General features: G+C 38.4%; 1 protein-coding gene across 20 annotated transcripts in view; it reads left to right on the plus strand.

Moving 5' to 3' along the window:
- The first annotated feature begins 2,068 nt into the window (after positions 1 to 2,068).
- Positions 2,069 to 24,435, plus strand: part of CADPS2 (calcium dependent secretion activator 2) — a 465,193-nt gene continuing 442,826 nt past the window's right edge. For 5 of the 20 annotated variants that reach the window (XM_016125163.2, XM_016125164.2, XM_016125166.2 and 2 more), the window contains exon 1: positions 2,072 to 2,730. In XM_016125163.2, the coding sequence (XP_015980649.2) occupies positions 2,395 to 2,730 (336 nt within the window). In that variant the 5' untranslated portion in view covers positions 2,072 to 2,394. Of the gene's footprint in view, positions 4,177 to 24,435 lie in introns of all 20 variants that reach the window. The other 15 variants (XM_016125153.2, XM_016125156.2, XM_016125158.2 and 12 more) reach the window with 6 other exon arrangements.

Raw genomic sequence — 24,435 nt, forward strand, 5'->3', positions numbered from 1 at the left:
GTATGTTTAATTAATGAAATCTTTAAACATTCTCTTTGTTGTTTTTGGATACTTCTTTAACTTATACTTCTTAAACCATTTTCATCTTCATAGAGAAAACTCTGCATATTTTATTCTAAAAATTATTGGATGTTTTCCAATGGGATCCCCAAGGCTTGAAGAATCTTTAGTTTGATAACCATATTTAATAGGAAGAGACTAATAAGCTACCACACCAAATAGTGTTAAGTAATTAATAAAGGAAACTGAAAAATACAGCTTTCCTTAGCAAGAAAAGGAAGGGCAATAAAGCTGTTATGTTTTAATTGTAATTTTATGTCCCTAGGAATTAAATTATTTTAGTTAGTTTAATAAATATCATACATTTAATATGTTGATTTATAATTAGACAAATTGTAATAGAAAAAAAAAACGCTGTTTGGAATTAGAAAGAGCTCACTATATTGAGTCCAATTCCATTAGCTGTTAGTTCTGTAGAAAAGAAGATACTCTAAGTCTCAGGTCCCTTATCTGTATAATGGAAATACAAATAACTGAGATAATGTATGTAAAGGACTTAGTGTGGTACCAGGTACCGAGCATGTAATCATCGTCATCTGTCTCAGAAGGTTACTTTGGTAACATTATTAGAAAAGCGCATTCACAAAACTTCACATTTAAAGTGCTATCAAATACTAGATCCTATGACTTAAATTAAAAAGCTGATCATTTATTGTTTGCCTTGCCAAAAACGAAACACTGTCTTTTAACACATCGGTTTTTGAGATTTCCTATTCTTTGGTAGCTGGAGATCAATCACACCCTCAATGAACACCTTTTGTCACTGTGGACACTCGTTAAAGATTGATAAATTGGCAAGGAGAAAATGCCTTCTTGTCTTTCTACCCCATCTAGGGAGAATGTCAGTAAATGCAGCAGGAAAGCCTTTCTCTTGTTTGCCTAACTGTGAAAGTGCCTTGAAAAAGCTAAAACTGCTATTCGGCCACGGGGTAGAAGAGATCAGAGTCAGTAATTTTATCTGCTTGGTGATACTTCCACTGAGCTTTATCACCTCCCTGCCAGCTTGGCCACTGCACACTGCCTCTTGGGCTGAATGCGGTTTTCCCTATTTTCCCCTCTGTCCGGATTAAGGACACCGGAAACAAAATGACAGATATAAACTCCAAGGTGGTTACCGCATTGGGAGTGAGAAATCTGCGCAGATAAGACAGGCTTCAAGTGCAGCTACGTGACGCCCGCTTGAGGTCAGAACCAACGGTGACCAAGTAAGTGTGCGCCCCAGGGTGCTCGTCCAAATGCTTAACAGTGCTGGACACCGGGCGTGCAAATATTTGCTGAATAAACGTCTACTACACTACAGAACTGTCTTGAGATAACTGCATTCCAACCCAGAAAATAATCGAGCTCTATGTGAGTTGAATCAGTGTGTCATTTCGCAAATATAAAATCTACCCTGCTTATGTGTGTACAGGCACAAAAGCAAATTAAGAAAGCCTCGCGTGTTTTTGCTTTTTGTTTTTCTTTTCAAGAACGTTCCTCTGACTTTTATAATTTGGACCTCAACATGAGCGTCAAACGGCAGCAGAGCAGATTGAGAGACTTTTCAAAGTCTCCTCCCAACGTTATTTGGTGGCGACCTGCTCCGGCCCCACTTTTCCGAGCTCGAGTTGAACCCTGCCTATCAGGTTCGGGTCCGGGAGAGATTCTGGCGGCTCCCCTCACCTGGGGTGGGGGTAGCTTTCTTGCACCCTGTCTGCCCACCCTCAGGGAGCTTGCTAGAGAAGGAGGTTAGCGGTGGGGTCACGGCAGGCAGTCCAAGCAACCCCAGGTGGGCGCCCCCAAAGCCACTATGCTCAATTAGTCTCCGCTTCTGAGAACGGGGCGCCCCGTCACCCCGGCACCCCGGCACCCCGGCCGGGCCGAGGCGGCGGCGCGCGCACGCGCACTCCGCGGCCCCGCGCCCGCTCCTCAACATTGCGTTCCACGTGTTGCTTGTTGTAGGCGCCACAGGTTCCCCACCTGCACCCGGGCGCTGTGGCCGCTCGGTCCCCGCCCGCAGGCGTTGGAGGACCGCCGGGTTGGCCGGCCCCGGGCGGGCCTGATTAATTCACGAGGCGCTCGGGCTCACCCCCAACGCTAACTCCGCCTATTTAATCCCGGCGGCTCCCTGTCTCCCGCTCCGCGTCCTCCTCCCGGCTCCTGCCCGCCCCTTTCGCCCTGGCGGTAGGAAACACTCCTGTATGTAACTCGACGTGTCCGGAAAGCCCTGGTCAGTTTCCCTTTCGTTCTGCGAACGCTGCTGCCAGCCGCGCGCCTCCCTGAGACCCGGGGCGCAGCGCCCGGGGGTGAGGCTCCTGGGGGCCGCGGGCCGAGCGGCGGGGCGGCGCGAGCACCATGCTGGACCCATCTTCCAGCGAGGAGGAGTCGGACGAGGGGCTGGAGGAGGAGAGCCGCGATGTGCTGGTGGCGGCCGGCGGCTCGCAGCGAGCGCCAGCGGCCCCGGCTCGCGAAGGGCGGCGGGAAGCGCCGGGGCGCGCGGGCGGCGGCGCGGCCAGACCCGGGAGCCCGAGCCCCTCGGTGCTCAGCGAGGGGCGAGACGAGCCCGATCGGCAGCTGGACGAAGAGCAGGAGCGGAAGATCCGCCTGCAGCTCTACGTCTTCGTGGTGAGATGCATCGCGCACCCCTTCAACGCCAAGCAGCCCACCGACATGGCCCGGAGGCAGCAGAAGGTGAGTAGCGTGTAGGACCCGGCGCCTCTTGCCGCCACTTCTTCCTCCCCGGGGGGTTTTCTCCCGGGAGCGCTCCGAGGTACCTGCCCGCTATCCTTCTGCTCAGAGCAGGACGCTGCATTTCTGTTAGTTTTTGAAGGCAAGGGAACCTTTAGGGGGCGGGGAGCATGGTCCTTTAGTCTGCTGGGTATCAGGTTGCAGCGGACGGGTCCTCGCCCCAGGCGTAGCAGAAGCTGTTAGCTTGGCATCCGTGAGACGACAGAGACCCACCCGGCAGCCCTGGCCGTGCGGCGGGGCACAGGGCAGGCGGGCTCTGGCCGGGTTAGAGCGCAACTCCCATCAACTTTAATTTCTAACGGCAGTGGTGCATCCTGTTCACCTAGCCCAGCCGGAGCTGGGCTTTGCCGAGGCTCTGACTGTGTAGGTAGGCGAATCAGATGGAATTGGGACACTTACGTTGGCTGGAAAGAAGTCTTCCCTAGAGCAAAGGGGCATAAATGTTCCTTGGTGAATAGAAAACGAAGTAAAATGGACAAGTTTCCTGTACTGCTTCATAACTAGGACATCAAATCTAAACACTGCAGAAGGTATGCAGCTCTGTAGAAGTGCTATGCATTAGGAATTCCTGGACCGAGCAGGCCCAATGAAACGCACTGTTGATCAAAAATAAGTTTGGTGCATAACCACTTCATAATGAATGCTTTCCCCCCTCTGTCCCGCTGAAGAGGTAAGGAGTTTTTCAGGTGAGATGTCTGCCAACTTTGATTTTAAAATAAGACCCCAGGGGTCTAATGTTCTGTAGCAGACAGAAGTAATGGCTCAAATTGCCCTTACTGGGTGTTTTCAACAGAAACCATCTAGGATATCGCCTTAACAGGATACTGAACCTAGGTTCAGTAGCTATCTGCAACAGTCTCCTTAGTTTGGGACACGGTATGGAGAGCCAGAGAGACTGTAATTTGCCCAAGGCATACTAGATGCACAGATGTTTATTAGTTTTCTAAAGTAGTAACTTCGGTGTGTGAGACATCTCCTAGAAATTTGGAGAGCTTTTGAATTAAATTTTGAAAAGCTGTAGTTCAGAGTAAATGCAGTCTTCCCACCACCTTCCTGCCCCCAGCTACCAGTCCTCTTAAAACAGGCCTAAACTAGGTGGCTGTTTTGAATCGTTCATTCTCTGGCATGCTTATAGGATGATGCTCTGCCGCTGGTCGCTAATTTTGCAGAGCCTTTAAGTACCTAACCCTCTAGGTAATTCAGAGTCACAGGATGCTGGAGCTGGAAAAGATGCTGGGATCCTCAGGGCAGACCCCTTATTCTGGAGGAGAGAAATATGTCAGAGTAGCATTTCCTAATTCCAAATCTATTGGCATGATTGAAGACAACATTCCCCAGGTCAGTTTTGGGTGTCCTGTGGAGTTTTGGGAGCCTTCCATCCACAACTAGGTGAGTACCATATTTTCTCGTATATAGTGTCCATTGAATTGTTTGCATTGAGTTACGTTGCCATTGCCTTTTCTGAACTCCTTAGGTCATGGGGACTTTCAACTTCAGTAGTCATTCTTAAACTTAGTGTAATTGTGGCTCGTGGTCACAAAGTTTATGAATATCCATCTCCAGTGTTTTCACTCATATTTCATTTAAGCTTATTTTTAGTTCCATAAAGTCTTAAAAACAATGTGATAAAATTGAGATGTTGTTCCTGTTTAGAATATTATCCTTGAAGTTCATGTTTGGAATATTTTCCTTGGAGGTGCTTTTGTAAAAACTAACTTGCTGGTAGCTGATTTATACTGTCCATACTTGTTGTATTTTGTTAATGAAACTCTGTTCAAACAGTGCAGATCTCTTTGACTCCTCTTATTTAAACATAGGCATACCTCAGATATTGCAGGTTTGGTTCCAGATTACATCAATAAAAAAGTCATAATCATTTTGCTAGTGGAGGGTCTTGCCTTCGATTTGTAAAAAATAAACAAAACAAAACAAAACAAAACAACCCAAAACACAACCCTTGTGAAGTGCCATAGAGCACAGTATAATAAAATGAGGTATGCCTACACAATGTTTCTGCAGAAATCGAGTTGCCAAACAGGCGCATTTACAATACTACTGAGGAGATTGTTAGGACCTTACTGAGGCATTACCAAAAAAATTCCAAAGTGCAAAAAAACAAAACTGCATATGTTCTGTGCAAAAATATTTAGAATGCTTGGAAATTCCTATTTTCTAAATGTTGAGAACATTGAGTGTTGTTAAACTTTTGTAAATTTTTTTTTTTTTTTTTTTAAGGAGGCTATTCCAAAACGTATTTCCCTTAGACTTATTCAAAAGATTCCACACTTTTTTTAACATACTGGTTGCTGAGGGGAGCTAGAGCAATTCTTGGCAGTCAGGTTTCCTCCTAGGACAAAGTGAAATGGGAATCTAACTATATTCTTGTGAATTTGATGCCCAAATTAATGAATTCCCAAAGCTTCAAGTCCAAAGTTATACAAAGTTATAGTTGGGTTATATAAAAGAAATAAGAGAATAACTGCAAAATCACAATCCATTGTTTATTTTTATATTTTTTGTCTTCAAGTCAGACATTTAATACAAGGATTTAGTAGCTTAAATTGTCATGGAAATGCACATTGTCACTTACTCCTCCCAACTTTGAGAATTTAGAAACTTGGAAATTGAGGTCTGAAATGCTTCGCATTTTATAAATGAAGGAAATTCATCACAGACAGGTAAGAACCTCACTCTTACCATTAGGGATGATGAGCCTCTGTGAAGAGCTGGAGTGTTTCTTTTCACTTGGTTAAAATGGCCCACAAAACTAGTCAGGGGAAAGCTTAATAGCATTAAACTAACAGTTGACTAAAACATGTCTTTGATTTGGGCTGGAAAATTTCAACTTGGGAATAATAGTTGTTAGCTTATACCAGATAGGTCCCTTACTGCTGATGACTTTACAGAAAATGAGGTGACGTGGAGAAGGGTGGACCAGACACTGAAAAAGCTCGATACCAGGTGTCACATCACTTAAGTGAACATATCAGGGGTTGAGCTGTGAGTAGCACTTAAGCCTCTGGAAATTATTTACCTTCATTATCTTTCTTTGCACAATCAACGTGCTAACGGTATTAGTGATGAACTCTGGATGATTCTATATCATTGGTTAAATGTTGAAATGAGAAAACAATGACAGACAAAGCAAATCAATTATTAAAGGCAGTTAGTTGAACCTTTGGAAAACACTGAAGCCCTGGAGGAAAAAGTAATAAAGGGGGTCCATGGTGGTTAGGAGGTAGGGAGAATGCGGTGAATATAACGATCACCACAGTAGGGGTGAAGGACATTCACTCACAGACATGTGGGTTGAGACTGCAAGTCTCAGTTTTTAGCTATCTTTCTGGTGTGCATGACTTAAAATGCTAACAGTTTTGGTTAGGCAGGAATCTATAGGTTCCTAGTTAGTGGTTACTATGTTCCTTATTTTTCTTTTATTAAAGTCAGATGTTGAGGAGCCAGCTATTCAGCTATTCTTTAGAAGTAATGAAGGAATGTTAAAATGGTACCTAATAACTTGCCATTTGATTCATATACCTTTTTTCTTTGCATTTCTATATGCATTGCCACTGTAATCACACTAAATTGTGCCTTATTAAGCCTTTAAATAATCACTCCCACCACTTTGCATAATTTTCCTCATTAATTCTAAGTTTGAATAATGTATACAAATAATACCATGAAATTGCAGATGGTGGGGACGTAAGCTGCTTAGGTAAAATTGATCAGGAGGAGAGCATTGTGGGGAAATAGTATTGGATGAATACTATGCAGTGGACTCTTGCCTACAACTCTCCCATTTGAGTGTTATAGTACAATAAAGTAGCTACTTTTATCTCTGGAAATGGTAGTCGTATGTGTGTGTTTTAAGTCTTCTGACTGCGTAGGTGATTCCCAAGCTAAAACTCAGGGACTTAAAACATCTGAGAATGACTTAGGAGTCGTTGTGTCTTAGTGGCTATGTTGCCCCATCTTTGTGGTCTAAGGTACAACTGTGGCTTAATATATTAGCTCAGTGCATGATGTGTAAGAACTTAGTAAATGTCTGGATTCATGGAAGTGTCAGATTTAGTCCCTCTAAAAAAAATTAGGTGTAAGATGGAGGCAAGATAATATCAAGACAAAAGCTCTGTGCTGCAAGAGCTAAACATGTTTTGAGACCTCCGGGACTCACCCTACCCTTGTAAAGAAAGCCATAAAAATGGTAATACCTTTTGGTGTACAGCTAGTGACATTAAAGTGACTCTTTTCCACTACCAAACCCAAGAGAGATGCAGTGTAAAAGCCTTGCGATATGCTTTGCTTTCTTGATTGCAGGGTTCCAGCCGATCTGGTAATAGTTAATAGCCACACTTTGTTCTTTGGTGCTTTGGTATGTTATGGTGCAAATACATGAAGGGATGGATTTTATTTGCTTTTTTTTTTTTTTACAAGGTGATAATGCCCTTATTTATTAAAATTATTTTATTAGAGTTGTAGTTGGTCCCGTACAGTTTTTTGCATCCACATTTTTTTGTTTGTTTGTTTGTTTCAGGTTTACAGTACAGTGGTTAGGCATTTATATAGTTGATGAAGTGATCCCCCCGATTACTCTTATCACCCATCTGGCTCTACACACAGCCATTACAGTAATATTGACTATATTCTCTTTGCTGTACTCTACATTCCTGTAACTAGCATGTAAGTCTAATTTGTACGTCCTCATCTCTTTACCTTTTTCTCCCAACCACCCAACTCCCCTCTGGCAGCCACCACATTGTCCTCTGTCTCTGTGAGTCTGATTTCGTTTAGTTTGTTTTATTTTGTTTCTTAGGTTCTGCATATAAGTGAAATCATACGGTAGGTATTTATCTCTGATTTATTGCACTCAACAGTACTCTCTAGGGTTCATCCGTGTTGTTGCAAATGGTAGGATTTCGTTCTTTTTATGGCTAATATTCCATTGCTTATATGAACCATAACTTTATCCAGCCATCTGTTGACGGGCATTTAGGTTTCCATATCTTGGCTGTTGTGAATAGTGCTGCTGTGAACGAACATAGGGGTGCCTAGATCTTTATGAATTAGTGTTTTGGTTTTCTTTGGATAAATACCCAGAAGTGCAGTTGCTGCATCAGAAGTTTGCTGCTTTTAATAATAGGGAATACACTGTCCTGTGGGGAGTAAGTTGGAAACCACACATAAAAGTAAAACCTCAGGCTGGACTCAATGTCAGAAAAACGCTTGTTTCCTTTGACTCATCTAACCCCCCATAGGGTATCTTGAGACCACAGCACTTAATTTGGTGGAATGAGTTGTGCTAATGAGAACTCAAACAGATTAAGTGATGTTGGTGTTAGCATCTTTCAAAAATCAGCTGTAATTTTAATACACGGCTGCTTATAAAGCAAAATAAAATATTGTAATTGTATGGTTTCCCTCTGCAGTTTTTTTTTTCTGTTAATGAAAACAGCCCCCTTCATTCGTACACTCACAAAATCAATAGCACAGTTTGTAAGGTCATTAAAGACCTTCAAAACAAAAGAAAGCCAAGTACCAGATTATGAAATATGGGCATTCTGAATGCAAAATCCTGCCACTTATTTTCTAGTGACGCAGGCCTCTTTTGAGTTATCGTGCTACTTTAGCTGCTTTTTAAATTAATTTAGACCTTTTTGGGGAAGGAAGGGGTAGGTCACGTAATCATGTATTACTATTTTTTTCAGTTTTTAGGCTAGAAAAGACAATGATTGTATATAATGGATATATCATTGGAACAAGTGATGCTTTCCCTAGACTTTTAAGGATATTCAAGAATCAAATTATGGAATTATCCCAAATCCATAACATTTCATTTTGTGATCACTGTGTTTAAGATACTGAAAGATTTTGATTTTTGATAGTTCTTAAAAAAAATGAAAAAACAAAAAATAAGAAGACAGTGATTCTTATCCTTAGCTGTATGTTGTAATTGCCTTGGGGAACTTATAAAAATCCCATTATCTAGGTTGTATGTCAGACAAATCAATCTGGGTAGTCTTAAAGCTTCCCAGGTGATTCCAATCTAATGCCAAGGCTGAGATCCACTGCTTTAGAGGGAAGCTGAGGGAAATGGCTTATTTTCACCTAGGCCAGGTGAAAGTATTTGCAATAATGATTGAGATTACTGAGTAACTCAATCAGTATTTCATATTAAGGAAAAGGCAATGGAGATGCTATGGGGAACAACAGAAAACAAGTCTAAATAATCTAGGAAACACAAAGATCTCAAATAGCCACAGAAATCTTGAGAAAGAAAAAGGTTGGATGTATCGTGCTGCTTGATATTAAACTATTAAACTATATTGCAAGGCTATAATAATCAAAACAGTATGGTACTGGTGTAAAAACAAACGTTATTTCAATGGAACAGAATAGAGAGTCCAGAAATAAACTCATGCCTATATGGTCAATATATGACAAAGGAGATAAGAATATACAATGGGGGAAGACAGTTTATTCAATAAATGGTGTTGGGAAAATTGGACAGACACATGCAAAATAAAACTAGATCACTTTCTCATACCATATACAAGAATAAACTCAAAATGGATGGAAAATTTTAAGACCTGAAACCATAAAACTAGAAGAAATCATAGGTAGTAAACTCTTTGACATTGTTCTTAATATTTTTTGGGTTTATCTTGGTAAAGGGAAATAAAAGAAAAAATGAGACTATATCAAACTAGAAAGTTTTACACAGCTAAGGAAACTGTCTGTAAAATGAAAAGATAATCTACTGACTGGGAGAAGATATTCATCAATGATAAATTTGATAAGGGATTAAAATCCAAAATATATAAAGAACCCATACAACTTCAGAAACAAGATGATTAAAAAATGGACAGAATCTGAACTGGCATTTATCTAAGGAGGGCATATAGATGGCTAATATAAAAAGATGCTCAATGTCACTAATTCTCAGACAAATGCAAATTAAAGCTGTAATGAGACATCACTTCACACCTATCAGAATGCCTATCAATAAGTGTTGGCGAGGATATAGAGAAAAGGGAACCCTTGTGCACTGTTGGTGGAATTATAAATCAGTGCAACCACTAAACAGTTTGAAGGTTCCTCAAAAAATTAAAATAGAACTATTTTATGACCTAGCAATTGCACTTCTGGGTATTTATCCAAAAAAATCCAAAACACTAATTTGAAAAGATAGATGCACCCCTGTGTTCACTGCAGCATTATTTACAATAGCCAAGATATGGAAGCAACCTAAGTATCGGTAGACAGTTGTGTAAAGAGGTTGTATATATATGCAATTGAATATTGCTCAGCCATAAAAAAGAATGAAATCTTACCATTTGTGACAACATGGATGGACCAGAAGGTATTATGCTAAGTGAAATATGTCAGAGAAAGATACCATAAGATTTCCCTTATTTCACTTACATGTGGAATCTAAAAAAGCAAAAATAGACTCACTGAACAAATTGATGATTGCCTAATTGGAGGGGTTTTGATGGGCTGGTGGGAAATGTGAAGGGATTCAGAGTACAAATTGGCAGTTTCAAAATAGTCACCGGGATGTAAACTACAGCATAGGGAATATAGTCAGTAATATTGTAATAACTATGTTTGGTGCCAGGTAGGTATAGACTTATGGGGAGAATCTCTTCGTGAGTTGTATAAATGTCTAACCATTATGTGGTACACCCGAAACTAATATAACATTGAATCACAACTAATTGAGAAATAAAATAATTAAAAATATCGTCTTCATGGAATCAATACAATGTGAGGCAAGTGCTCTTTTGGGCTTTTAAAAGGTCTTCAATTAGGTGATATGGTGGCAGTGATTAAATTACATTAGCAATTGCAGAATTTGTTCATAAAACTATGGATAGATCACTACATTAGCAACGAAACGTGCTATACTTAAGGTAAGCCTGAGTGTTGCTTTGCATTCCAACGTGAACGGGGAGAGAGAACATAGTGAAATCTCCAAGTTGGGGTTGACATTGAGTAATGCCTAACTAAAAAGTAAATTTCGCAAAAGTCTTTGAAGATCATTAGTGGGTGGAATATTTTTCATGTATGCGGTGGTAACAAATGTAGGTTTTTCAAAAAGTAATTGTTAAAGTAATTAAAACAATTTAAACAAGAACTTCTGTAAGAATGCTTTGATATTTTTCTGCTGTTTCCAACATTCTGGCATTAGGTAGACAGGAAGACCTCTCCCTTTCTCTGACTGCACTAACAGGTGCACTCGTTGGTCTGTAGTTGGGAGACTTCTGCTTTGTAGAGAGTCATTGATGCCATGCTGTGCTTTGTGAGACTATCATATCACTTTATGGTTTGAATTTTATAACCTTAAAGTTAGTGATGAATTTTTACAGTGAAAATGTTACTGGGGCAAAGGGTATGAACAATGTAAAGTCTATTTGCCAATCTAATAGCTAAGATGGTATTTAATTTGTTCCTTTATGAATGCTTGTGAGGACAAATGTGTGTGTCTATATACGGTCTAATATATATTTTTTTCATTTTCCCATTGAGCTTTTGGGTTTACTTATTGCAAACCCTTTATCAATACGGTTAGGTTAGTGTTCCTTTGTGAAGGTGTTTCTGTAGTCTGCCTTTTATTTTTTCAGGTATTCTTCGATCTTATTTCTCATTTATGCTCTTTGACAATCAATTTCTCATTTGGAATTAAATTTCAAAATAAGAAGTTGGCTTTACATTTTCCACAAATAGTCAAGCAACTCTTGCAGCCTAATTTTTGATTCGGTTCTGCTTTAATTACTCAGCTGTAAGGCCAAATTGTTCATATTCTTTACTTCATTCATTCATTTGGTCAAATATTTGAGCTCCTATTATATGTGTTTAGCACTCTCTAATGTCCTGAGTATATGTAGTAGAGAATAGAAAAGCAAAAGTCCTCTCATGGCCTTCAGTAATTTATGTATAATGTGTACATATGTTTTTCTTTATATCTGTTTCTAGGTTACCTATTCTAATGAATTAATCTAGTTCTCTTTTTCCTGTTGTTGAGACCGTAGGGAATATGGTCGATAATTTTGTAAAAACTATCATAAATTTTGATTTAAGGTAATTTTATCATATATTTAACATACGATGGGGTTAGTTCCCATTTCTGTGTCAAGAATTTCTTTGATCATTCTCTGTTCCCCTCTCCCTTTTAAAAAATATAGCATCCATATAGCATATTGGCTAGGAAATCACTCTCCAGCTTCAGAGGGCCAGGGCTTCATTTCTTTTCTAGTTTTCGTTCATTTTGCGAGCAAGTCATTTCACATCTGTGAGCACAGGCTTTTTCATTTGTAAAATGGTGAAAAATGACCTCATAGAGTTCTTGTTATGATTAAAAGTGATGATGCATGTAAAGTGCTTAGTAGGTGCCTACTGCATGCATGTGCTCCAAATGGGATGCTATCATTTTTTTTTTTGGGGGGGGGAGGGTCAATTTAATTAAGCCTGTTTGGGAAATGATAGATTTTACTCTATTTAGTCTACTAGGAACAGAGCATATCTCTTTAGTCATGCCTCTTATGTCTTTGTGATGTTTTGTAGTTCTCATTGTATAGACTCCTTGTGTTTATAATCAAGGCTATATTTTAAGCATTTTATAATTTTTGTTATTGTGACTTTTTCTATTTTCTCATGATGAGTAAATGCAAAACTCTAATTTAATGTTACAACGGGACATGTTACTGTTCACCGAAAGTTATAGATATTAGTACATGATTCTTCTAGATTTTCTAGGTAGGCGGTGAATCATCTGCTAATAGTGATGACTTTTGTCTGGTCCTACCCTGTAGCTGTACTTTTTTGTTTCACACGTCACTATACTTGTAAGAATGTCCAGAACAGTGTTTGTGCCTCTTGCCAATACCTTTGTGTGCTCTAGGCTTTACTGGGAATGTTTTTGGTTCTCTACCAGTGAAAGTGTTGTCAGTTCGTTTTCTAAGATAGCTTATTGTTTAATCTATTTTTATTACATAAAGAGGATTAAAAATACCAGGAATATTTGGATGTTATCAAATTACTTTTTTTGTAATTACTTTTTTCGGCTGCCTAGTTTTATTTTTCTACTGTGACACATAAGATTACTAGGTTTACTATTAAACCATATTTGCATTTCTAGGGTAATTCTTATTTGATCATGGTCATTTTTTATACACCTTTGATTTTCTATTCCTTATACTTTTTTTTAACTTTTATGCCTCTAGAAAGGTCTTTAAATTGGGGACTTGTCATGATCATGGGTCTGGTTTTAAGGAATAGAGTTAAGTGAGAGACATTTTAACTTTATTCGTGCTCTAGAATAGTTTTATTTTTAAGTATGTAAGGTATCTGATACTAGGACTTTTGAAAAAATTCGCTAGTGAAATTAGCTATATCTAGAACCTATTTTAGATTTCTTTTTCTTTAGCCTATTAGATTTTCTCCTTACCTTGATCAAATATGATAATCACATGATTCGGAGAACTGGCCATCTCTAGATTTTCAAGTATAAACATAGAATTGGACATTTTTTTCACTTGTCTTAATATCATTTATGTTAGCTTTAAGTCTTGTTTCGGATTTTAACTTCCATTTAAAAAAATCACTACATATCCTAGATACTTTTGTTTTTACAAATATGCCTAATGAGTCCATAAAAAATTCTATTTTAAAAATCAATAGTTGGTTTTTATTTGATTTTTTCTTGTCATTTGTTTTTATTTTATTCTTGTTTCCCTTAGTTTTTTTTTTTTTTTTTTTTTTTTTAAAGGGAGCCTGGGTTAGAATGATGGTTTTCTGCTTCATAATAAGAAAATGAAAATAAAGGTATGAATTTACCTCTAGATACAGTTTGGCATCAGTCTGTATGTTACATTATGAAACTGATTTTCATTTTGGCAAATAATCTGTTATTTCAGATTTTATTTCTCCCTTAAACCAGTATTTATATAGCTAATCAGAAGAGTAATTTAAAAATTTCAGGTGTTGAAGTTTTGTTTTCTTTTTAGTAATAAATTTCTAATTTTATGTTGACAGAGTGTGGTTCATTGTAGTATGTAATTAAGTTTACATTGTAAATTAGTAAATATTCTGACTTAGATGAAAATTTGCTAAAAATTGTATAATTAGCATCGCTATAGTAATCATTCCTATTTTATTTTTTGTCTTTATCAGTGGCTGTTTTATCCTATAATTATGTGTATTTTTAATTTATTTTGCATTTCTAGAAGTATTCAGAAATTTGTATGCCAGGTTCTTCTAAATAGTATAAAGATTCATAAGTATACACTGTACTTATAATCATTGTAAAGTAACTCCCTTTGATCCATTTGATCTATGTGTGTACATGTGTGTTGGGTGTTGAATATGGATTTTTGTCCAGTTTAATGTTGAAACTGCTTCAGGGGAGTTTATCAGAAACATTGATAGGTTTCGATATAACATATACACCTTTGTTCACTTATATATGTACAAATAAATATCTGTATACACATGTACATGTATACACATATAAATGCATTTTGGGGTTACTTTCTGTTGAGGAAAATTATTCAATACATTTTTGCCTAGTCTTTTATAGAGTTTGAAATGTTTTATTAGTCATTGTCCACATGATGTTTAATCTTGTTTTCTATTTTGTCCAGTGTTTTCTGTTTCCTTTGCTTTATGTTTTATGTCTTTGTTATGTGATATTTTCTCTCTTTCATCCTAGACTGTAGGACAGGTAGAACGACATGATTCATTCCTTGGCTTCCTCATGTTTGTGCTTACTGTTTCGAGTCACTGGGTGGAGCACACATTGTAAGAGGCTGTGTCTCCGGTAGTCTTCATGGATTACAAACTTAGTGGACATTAGTTTGGAAAGTGGGCTTTAATTTTATATTTGGTCTGCAGTACTATTACCTTTTAAACTATTTTTATGGCTCTGCCTGAACATTTTTTATTGGCAGGTGGGAAAAATTAAATTCTGCCATGAAACCCGTATTCTTACTACTTTAACAAATTTAGGGAAATACATTCAAAATTTTATTTAAGGAGCTAAGGATCTTATTTTAATTTGGTTCTCTAGAAAAATATGCAAAACTCAAAATACTGCTGTAGCCAAAAAGGCTTACAAAATGCTAAATATCATCAGAAACGATTCTTAACTATAACAAGACAACTCTAGCCTACATTTGTGAATCTTTGGTTTTCTTAACCAGAGGCTTGCATATATTCTCAGGCAGTGGTAAGTAGGGAGATTGAGATAAAGCATAAAGCACACTCTTGTTCCCCATCCCTGTTTCTACTAGCGCCACTCTGCTTTTGCATGTTAGAACAATACACCTAAAATGACAGAAGATGGGAGAGGACAAAGCGACAAATAATTATGAAAAATCAAAGTTGTGTGATTCAAGTGTGCCATTCTACACGCATTTCTGTAGTTTCATCACCACATCCTAGAATCTTAGGGGTTTGGACTTCATTTTCCCTTTTTATTCTCTTACAGATATTTAAGTGATATGGGGATGTACAATTTAATCCAACACAGATCTTGCCATAAGAAGCTGAAATCTAGTAGGTGAGATATTGAATTCTTGGTTCCTCAAATAAGTCCAGATCCGAAGGACATTTTTTTTTTTTTTAATCCCAGGGGAGAAATTTAGGTACAAGAGGTAAATTTAGGAAATGTATGGATTGAAATTGAAGCCATGGGCTTGAATGATGTAGCTGAAGGGCAAGTCCAACAGAGAAAAGGTTTTAACAACTCGTTCTTTCAGAATTTGGAAGAGAAGGTTGAGCTGACAAAGGAAATGGAGAAGAAACAGCCAGGTGTGTGAGAAGAAAGCTAGGATGGTCTGTGTCACAGAAACTAAGGGAAGAGTTATTTAAAACAAGGGAATAGAAAACAGTGTCAGGTGCTAGTGAAAGGTTAAGTAGGACAGGGACTGAAAATGTTAATTGGATTTATCAATATGGAGATGACTCCAGCACTGGTAACCCTAGCAACTCATTTTAGGTTTAATTTTTAACCTACTTTTTCATATGTTGATATTTCTACACTGTATTTTGTATTTTGAATTCAGCCTTTCTTATATCTGATGAACCTTTTGAGTTGCGTTGTGACTTTGCAATGCCGTTCTTTGTATAGACTGCTTTATGGGGGGAACTATATAAATATAAATGTATATATGTACATGCGTGTGTATTTGTTGTGCTTTTGTTTTATAAAAGTGAAATAAAAATGATTAGTAATAATTGTGGATTTCAAATCTGGTATAAGCGAGAACTAGACCATGAAGTATTCTACAAATAGCAAGTGTTCAACATTAACTGGGTATTTAATAAGTTCCGCTGTTTTTCATTTCAGTTGTGAATGAAACAAACACAAAATATTTTGCAAGTGCTGGAATACGTAAATCCCAAAGTGGGATGGAACCAGGTTGTTCATAATATATTTGTATCTCCATGGTAATGTCTGTCTCGCCTCTTGCGTTGTCCTCCGCCTCTTTGTTTGGCTTTTCCACTTTCAGCGTCATATCTTGTTTATTGAAACCCTGTCGGTAGGAATCCGAGTTCTGCCTGCTTGTCCCTTTCTTGTCCTCTCTAAGTTGCTGTTGCCCCATCTGTAAAATGACTCATATTTGCTTCAGCGAGATGCTTTGAAGCTCACATAAGATTTCTGAAAAGCACCTAGCACAGTGTCTGGCATGGAGTAGATCTTCAAAGAGTTTTCTTTATTTTCCCATAAATGTCATTCATAAAAGAAAATTTTCATTCTAAAAAGCACACTGCATTTAACAACAAGTTTTAGGCAATATTTGAACAGCTATTGTACGCTAGGCACCGAGAGTATAGGTGTAGACAAGGCAGCCTTCATGAAGCATATGTTCTAGCAGAGAAGATGGATAATCTATGAAAATATGCACTTCCATATTAAGGGTAGATAGTGACTGTGGGAGGGGTTTGGCATCAGTAGCTAGGAGTAATGTGTGTCTCCCCTCTCGCATTGTTCCCCTGTTCGGGAAAAGTCTATATGAGAAGCAGGTAGTGGCTGAGCAGGACTTGAAGTTAAGTAAAGGATCGAGCCATTTGAAGGTGGGGGTGGGAGATGAGGGAGAAGGACATCCCAGATGGCATTAGCAGCAGTACAAAGAGCCTTGAGGTGGAATAAAATAAGCTTTTTAAATGAAGAACAGCAGCGAGGTCGAGAGTGGAGTGAGAAAGGGAAGTAGGAAGCGATGAGTCTGGAGAGGTAGGGCTAGCTGATACACATTTTTTTAGACAATGGTAAGATAGGAATTTAAGTGTAATGGAGAGCTACTGACAAGTTTTGAGCAGGTTGAAGAAGTGATCTGATTAAGATTCTAAAATGATCTCTCTGAGAACAGGTAATGCTACCACATTGTACAACTCCAGGGAATACCATTTACATGGAATTTAAGGCACTCCCCCTTACAGTCCTGAGAATAAACTAGAGGGGCAAGAGTAGAAGCAGGAAGGCCATTTAGGGGGCTGTGGCAATGGTTCAAATTTGACTAGGGTTGTAGCCTAAAAGGTAATGTAGAAAGAATATGGGTACTGTTTGCTCAACATTATTTAACTAAGTTCAAAAATACATTATAATACACAATATGGTACAATACTGTTATTTTGAGATTGTAACATACTAAAAATATTTAAGCTATTTTATTACAATATATTCATGTGGTTTAAAAGCCAAGTCTTGCAGATCTCACAGTAAAAAGCAGCAGTCTCCTGTCCCACCCCTCTTCATTACCCGTCACACACTCAGAAGGAAGTCTTTCCTCTCCTAACTGTTAATGTTTTAAATGCTTCTGTCAGATATTTATAAATTGATATAAGATTCTTATACCTCATTTATCCTTTTGGACTTTATCCATTACTTCCTGTAGAAGGGGCAGGGTGGGGAGATTTAGTTCATTCACACAAGCAGCTGGCTCCCCTTTCTTCTACTTTGAATATGATTATTTACCATCATTGGTTTCTGCTGGTTGACTCCAATATGTTCTCCTAATATTACAAGGAATAGCCTTTTTAGTTGAGCACGTGGCTGCCTGGCTGAAGACTGCATTTCTCATCTTGCCCTCCCCAGTTTTTGTTAACCATGGGACTGACCGCACTTGTCCACAGGCAACGTGGGTAAAGAACATAGCCCTGAGAGATGCCAACTTTATTTCTCCCACACAAGAACAGGACCAGGTCAGTCGAGACAAACAGTCTTTATGAAGAATTGCGCAGGCAATGTCTTTGTTTTTACAGAATTCGGTGAGACAGGCCATAGACGGATGAGGAATTTTTGAGGAAGGCAGAAAGTGAGTCTTACCAGAGGAAGAGCAAGTGTGTGGCTCACAAATTGTTGCCCTAAATTGTTACAAATTGTTGCTGGCTGGGAACAGTCAGGGACTGATATCTGCTCCAGCTTCTCTTGCAGCCAGATGTGGCCAGAGACTAAGGACAGGCTCCTGGGGTATGAATGGAAGTAATATGTGCAAACCCTGTGGGCCATTCCCTGCAAGGGGAGGAACGTGTCCTCTCTGGGCCCTTTCTCATTCCCGTTGGCTGGAATATCAGTGTCAGTAGTGGAACAGCAACTCAGATGAGGAGATGGTTGCTACTTGTTGAGGACAGCAGAGCTATGCTATGAAGGAGCTTGGGGGCCCTGATGGCTTTGGAGAGGAGAGATGCCACACAAGCTCAGGTCTGTAAGTGAGAGAAATGAACTGTCATGTTTATGCTAACTTTAATCAAATCAGATCTTAGTTGTTATAATAGGTCTGTTATAGCCATATCCTATCTACAATTACCTTTGTAAATTAAGTAATACACTCACCCCTTTAGTTCTCAATCCTTTAGACCTTGTAGCTGTACTCTTCTTGCTGTGTTCATTACTTGACATTCATTTCTCCTCCTTTCTTGCTACGTTTCTAGCCCTAGCTTCCCTTGCAGCTGCGGGTGACCATGTGACATAAGTTCTGGTGTATCAGACAGGAGACAATCATCTTGTGACTATGAGGGAAATACTGAAGGAAATTTCAGAGGTGCTGGCTGGGTTAGACACACTTAATTCTGAAATCATTGCCAATAGCATCTACATCTAGATTTTTTTCTCTGAAGAAAATATCCTCCAAAGAGTGCTAATTTATTTTATGTTCTGTAAGACTTATTAAGATCTTCATACTTTGTTGAGTAGTTGATTCTTGAAATTGAAAACTAGTTAATAGTTTACATTATCAAAGCTATTTTTTTTTTAACTGCAAAACCACATTAGTATGCTTGGTTGCATTTCTTATAAAACTTTATATTTTTTTCTTGGAGTCTTGTTTTTCTCTTCTCTGCCTATCTTGTCTCCCTTCATTATCTCCTTAAGTTGTTTCAGATTATAAACTAGTGGTTCTCAGTGGGCATGGTAATACCCTCTAGATGACATTGAAAAAATTTTGGGATGTTTTTCATTTTCTCAGTGATTGAGAAGTTGCTACTGGTGTTTAGTAGGGGTCCAGAGGGCCTGGAAATCATGAAATGATGATGAATGGTCCTTCATCCTACATGGCATTTGAATGTCCTGTTGGATATTCATGTAGATAAGCTGGTTTATAATTATTTGAGTCACATGATTTTAATATGTATTGATTTTTCTAGAAATACAACTCCTGGATAAAGTTAGAGGAGTTCTAACTTTACTTTGTTCAGAATATTCCTGAGAATTGCTCACCGTTTTTGAAAATAATGTTACCAACAGCAATGATGCTTGTGATATTCTTGTTACCAATATAGGATCCTTGTGTCAGCCTTAATTTTCAGTTGTCACTTTCTTCTCGGTTTTATGGCTATATACAAAAACCATTTAGCCCTTATTTAAAAATGTCAAAAGTAAAGAATAGTGTTGACAACCTTGATGCCTAACTTAAATTTAGACTCCTTCTTTATAATAAGTGGGTGTATGCATGCTTAAGCATCAACATTCTAAGACACATGTAATTTTACTTTATTTCTCTTCTAATTAGGATTAGATAGATAGATTGATACATGCATTACTTTTTTGGGCGATTCAAAGTAAGAGATAATAATTATACTAAGTCTGATCCAAGATTACTTTTTGTAGAGGGTCTATCTCGGTGTGTCTAGGTACCATACGTATTTTAGATGGGAGTTTTCCAGTGCACTAGGACATTAGAGTATATAACTTTGAAGGACAACACAGTGAGTATACAACCCTAAGACTAGTAACTTATGCAAGGGAGCATGCCTACTAAGTGGTAGAGGCAAGATTAGATTCCATTTCTCTTGGTACAATTTTATAACTCATTTTAATTTAAATATTATATTTTGAATAGCTTTTTGACCAAGTTCTTGAGCTATAAATTATAGGGCACAAACATAAAAAAGAAAAACCTCGTTCTATGGTGTTCTAATTTAGAAGGGTAAATAAATACGATGAAAGAAAGACGATATACCATACGTGTGGTGCATAGTAACTGTTCATGGGTTTGGTGATGTCAGGAAAGGCCTCATTACTGTGGAGGCATTTGGGTTGAGCCTAAAATCATCGCTACATCCATTCTCAGGGAAAAGCTATATTAATCATCTTTGTTTTAGCTTTCATATTAAACCTGCTCTTATAAAACTTCAATTAACCTCTGGTAAACTTTAAATTTTTGAAGACATCTGTGCAGATAGTATAACAGCTATAAATTTCATTTCTGCATAGCAAAGGGTTATTCTTTTTCTATTTTCTCTTAAAATTAAAGGAGAGCTTATTGGGTGGAGCCCAGTAGAAACAGCCATCACACTTCAAGGGGCAATTCACAAATTACAGAGGGGCAGGCAGTTTTAAGGGAACCAAAATGGATGGCAAAGCATTCAGCTGTAGGATGCAGAAGGGGCGTCCTTACTACCTCCAGGCCTCCATGGGCCAAAGGAGGGAGCTGAGGCCTGAGCTAGGTGGGAACGCTGTGGGACAAAGGCTGTCTGGCAGGCTGAGGTCTTCAGAAGAAGCATCTAGTCACTAACAAACTCTGCGTGGTAGGGAGGGAGCTAAGAGAGTAAAGCGCCTGCCATCTTTCTCTCTCTTCCTCTGTTTCTGTGCTGATACTTCACCAAAAGGGAAACCCAGAGAAAAGCTGGAACAAAAATACCTGGCCGTTGTGGTGTGTTAACCTCACCAGGCACAGAGCAGGGTGGCCAGTAGGGGCAAAGGGGGCATATCCAGCACATGGGATGTTGTGTCTCGTTAGGTTTGAGAATCACTGTTCCAAAAGATACTCTAGCTTGTTTTCACTTTCTCCCTAGATATGTCCCTCCTGTAGCCTTCCTTGCTTATTCTAATCCGAAGCTGTATTTGGGCAGCAGGCTGGGAGGTGCCATTCTCTTAGTTCTTTTGAGTTGGAGACACTGTTTTCCTATTCCCTCATTTTATTTGAATCTTTTCACGTGCATCTTTGTAAGAAACTGTGTATCATAGATTTGACATGAATCTATGCAGGATTGAAACTTTATTTTGAGGGAGAAATTGACTGGGCCTAGAAGTCTGGGTTGAAATCTTTCTCAGAACTTCAAAGGCCTTACTCTACAATATTCTAGTTTATAATGTTGCTAGTGGAAAGTCTGAAGTCTTGTTTCATTTTTGTATGACCCATTTTTTTTCTTTTCTCAAGTGCTTTATGTTCTTGTCTTTATTTTTAGGGGTCTCTAAAATGCTACAAGAAATTTTTTGGGTTTAAAATAATTCGTTGTGCTGGAAACTTGTTTACATTCCGTCTGGCTTTAGGAGCATGTCTTTCAACTCTTAGAAATTCTTTTTTGTGAACTTGGAAGTCCGGGCGGTATGGGGTGGTGTTTGCATTTCTTCAGGGCAACACAGCTCCTTGACATCACCCTGCTGTCTTCATTAGTACACTTATAAATCTTAGAAGGTTCTATGTGGATGAAATTTCCAGTCATACTCTTCATATTGTCAAACAAGTATTTTTACCTGCCTCTTAGCTTTACTTTAAGTACACAGAGTAATACAGAGTTTGCTTAGTAGAAACAAAGAACATTATAATATGTTCATATTGTCTCCTAGTCTATATTTAAAATATTCCCTATTTTTCTTCTGTTTTAATGTTCTATATGAGTTAGCAGTTTTATCTTTGACTCCCCTGTATATTAACTATAAACTGGAATAAGGCCCATAGATTTTAAGATGGCCTCGATATGATGAAATGTAAATGTCCGGCTAGAGAAAGGAATGTCTAAAGAAACTTCTGCTCATTCATTTAGCATTATGTTTTTGCCCAGAGGCATTAGCCAGTGTTGTGAATAGGTTTAATATGATTTTAAATCTACTTGTTTGACTTAAGTGAAGTTTTAATCTATTTGTTGATGACAAAGAGAAAAAAGTTGCTTTGATATAAGTATGGAGTTGTGTCGGGATGACATCATTCCACATAGATACAAGAATGAGAGAAGTAGTGCCAGGATGGATTATTGATAAGAATTTGTGGAGAAGCAAGGGGGCATTTATGCTATAAATTCTGAGAATTTGTGAGGAATATTTAAGAGTTTCAGTGACTCTCTGCTAACCTAAAGACTCTCCGGAAGTCTTCGGGGCATTTAGCTTCTGCTGTGGTCAAGGTGACTCCTTGGTCAGCTGTGGTGATAAGCCTGGCAGTGGCCTGGAGATCAGTCGCCTGTCACCACTGGCATGTCCGTTCCCCAGCAACGTGCTCTAGCAGCAGGGGACTTCTGCTTTTGCCCTGACAACTGGAAATCAGTACTTGGTTGGACACGGACTCTACTGGGTACTTCCTCACTTAAAAAGGCACACCTCACATTAAATTTAGAGTTTATTCCTTTATCTCCCCTTGCCTGGAACAACAGTGTCATGAGCCGTTTGTTTGGAGTATGTTATTTCTTTATTTTCCTTATTGAGAAAGATTACCCCGTATGTTATTGGCTCGTGAAATTATAATTCACACAGCAACTTGTGCAAAATTGCTGGCAAAAACAGCTCAGTGTCTGAGTATAACTTTTGCTGCCTCCCACAAAACAGAACAAAACCAGTTGTTGCAAATATTAAGAACAAAAAAAAAGGTTCCCATCTAATTAGGTATCCAGCTCTTTTTAACATATATATATGACTCATGTCCAGACAATCATTTATAAAATTTTATAGGAGTGTTTTGGGATGTTTTTCTTTCATGTACAATTGTATAAACTTTCAATTAACCAAAACCCAGTTGACACGAATATTTTAAGCAATTTTAGGAACAAACCAGTAAGGAGAGTAGTGAAAGTATATCAGGAGTATATTCCGAAAAACAACTTTTGAGATACATGCTCGGGTCAGGGAGAGAGCTGAGTTCCATTAGCAACTTTTAGCAAAAGTTGCTCCATTCTTTTTCTCGTGCGTGGCCCTCAGGCCATACTGATATGTAATGGTTTCAGTAGGGAGCACCATCTGTGCCCCGCCCCCAAGAACCAAGTGCATGACAATGAGAAAAATTTAACTTTCTATGAAGCATCTTTTAGTCTCATTAAAGACAGTTCTCTTCATATTTGTTTAAACACTGCACCTTTAACTTGTTTTTTTTTTTTCCTCACCAGGGACTTCACTAGGCTCCCAGCATTTTCATTAATTTGAGAATTACATATTGCTGTTCAGAGGCCTCATAGCAGAATGGTCTCAATATCTTCACAAAAATACATAGTCTGAAATGTCAACTATACATAATATGCCAGAAATATTAATGTTTACCATGTCGAGATTTCCTTCAGAGCATGAAGGTTGAAAAACAAGGGATAAAACATGTAATAGCTGTTAAAAGAGATGAATAGGATTAAATGACATTTTTAATTCTTAGAAGTTTTGAGTTCATCTTATTTTTATTTCTCTATTGGCTCAGAGAAGGTAAGCAATTTGCCTAAGGTTATTTCGTTTGTAAACGATGGAGTTTGAGTTCTAACTCAGATCTCTGTGCCTCCAAACCCTTGGGTCTTCAGGTGCTTCTCAAGGCATCTTTCTTTTCTTGAAAAATAAGAACTACTTTGTTCCTGATAAAGAGTTCTTGTTTAAAATAGTTTTATTAGATAGCACTGAAGTCAGGGGGGAGTCCATGGATACATCGCAGGACAGATCCTGTGTCCCTAAAGCATTACTACATCCATTAAAGCTTGACATAATGTATCTTGAATATTTTTGTGGTCTTCAACAGTGGCTTTATAAAGGGAGTTACGATTGAATGAGAAACTGTTTGAATAGGAAATCTCAAAGTGTCAGGACCTCATAATTGGAATTCTGAATTCCAGTAAAGTCTAATAGAGTCTGTCAAACTGCTAAGGAGGTTATTGATCCTGATTCCAAGTACCTGCCTTGGGGCACCTGTACTCAGGGTTTCCCATTACCTTTCCCAAAGCAAGGTCGTACTTGTTACAGAAAGCTGTCATCATTTAATAAATAGCCCGACCTCAAATTTTTTTTACCTTTTGAGTTTTTGCTATCTTTATTGTTTCTTTATTACTCATGCCTCCAGAATTATTTATTTTTTTCCGAATGTAGAAATATGTGCTTGTAGTAAAATCAGAAACATACAGAAGAACTGAGAGGAAGATATTTATGATCTGACCAGACAGAACAACAGTGAGTGCTGAATAGGTCATCCTTAC

The sequence above is a fragment of the Rousettus aegyptiacus genome, unplaced genomic scaffold (assembly GCF_014176215.1).
Source record: "Rousettus aegyptiacus isolate mRouAeg1 unplaced genomic scaffold, mRouAeg1.p scaffold_m13_p_13, whole genome shotgun sequence".
NCBI classification, from domain to species: domain Eukaryota; kingdom Metazoa; phylum Chordata; class Mammalia; order Chiroptera; family Pteropodidae; genus Rousettus; species Rousettus aegyptiacus.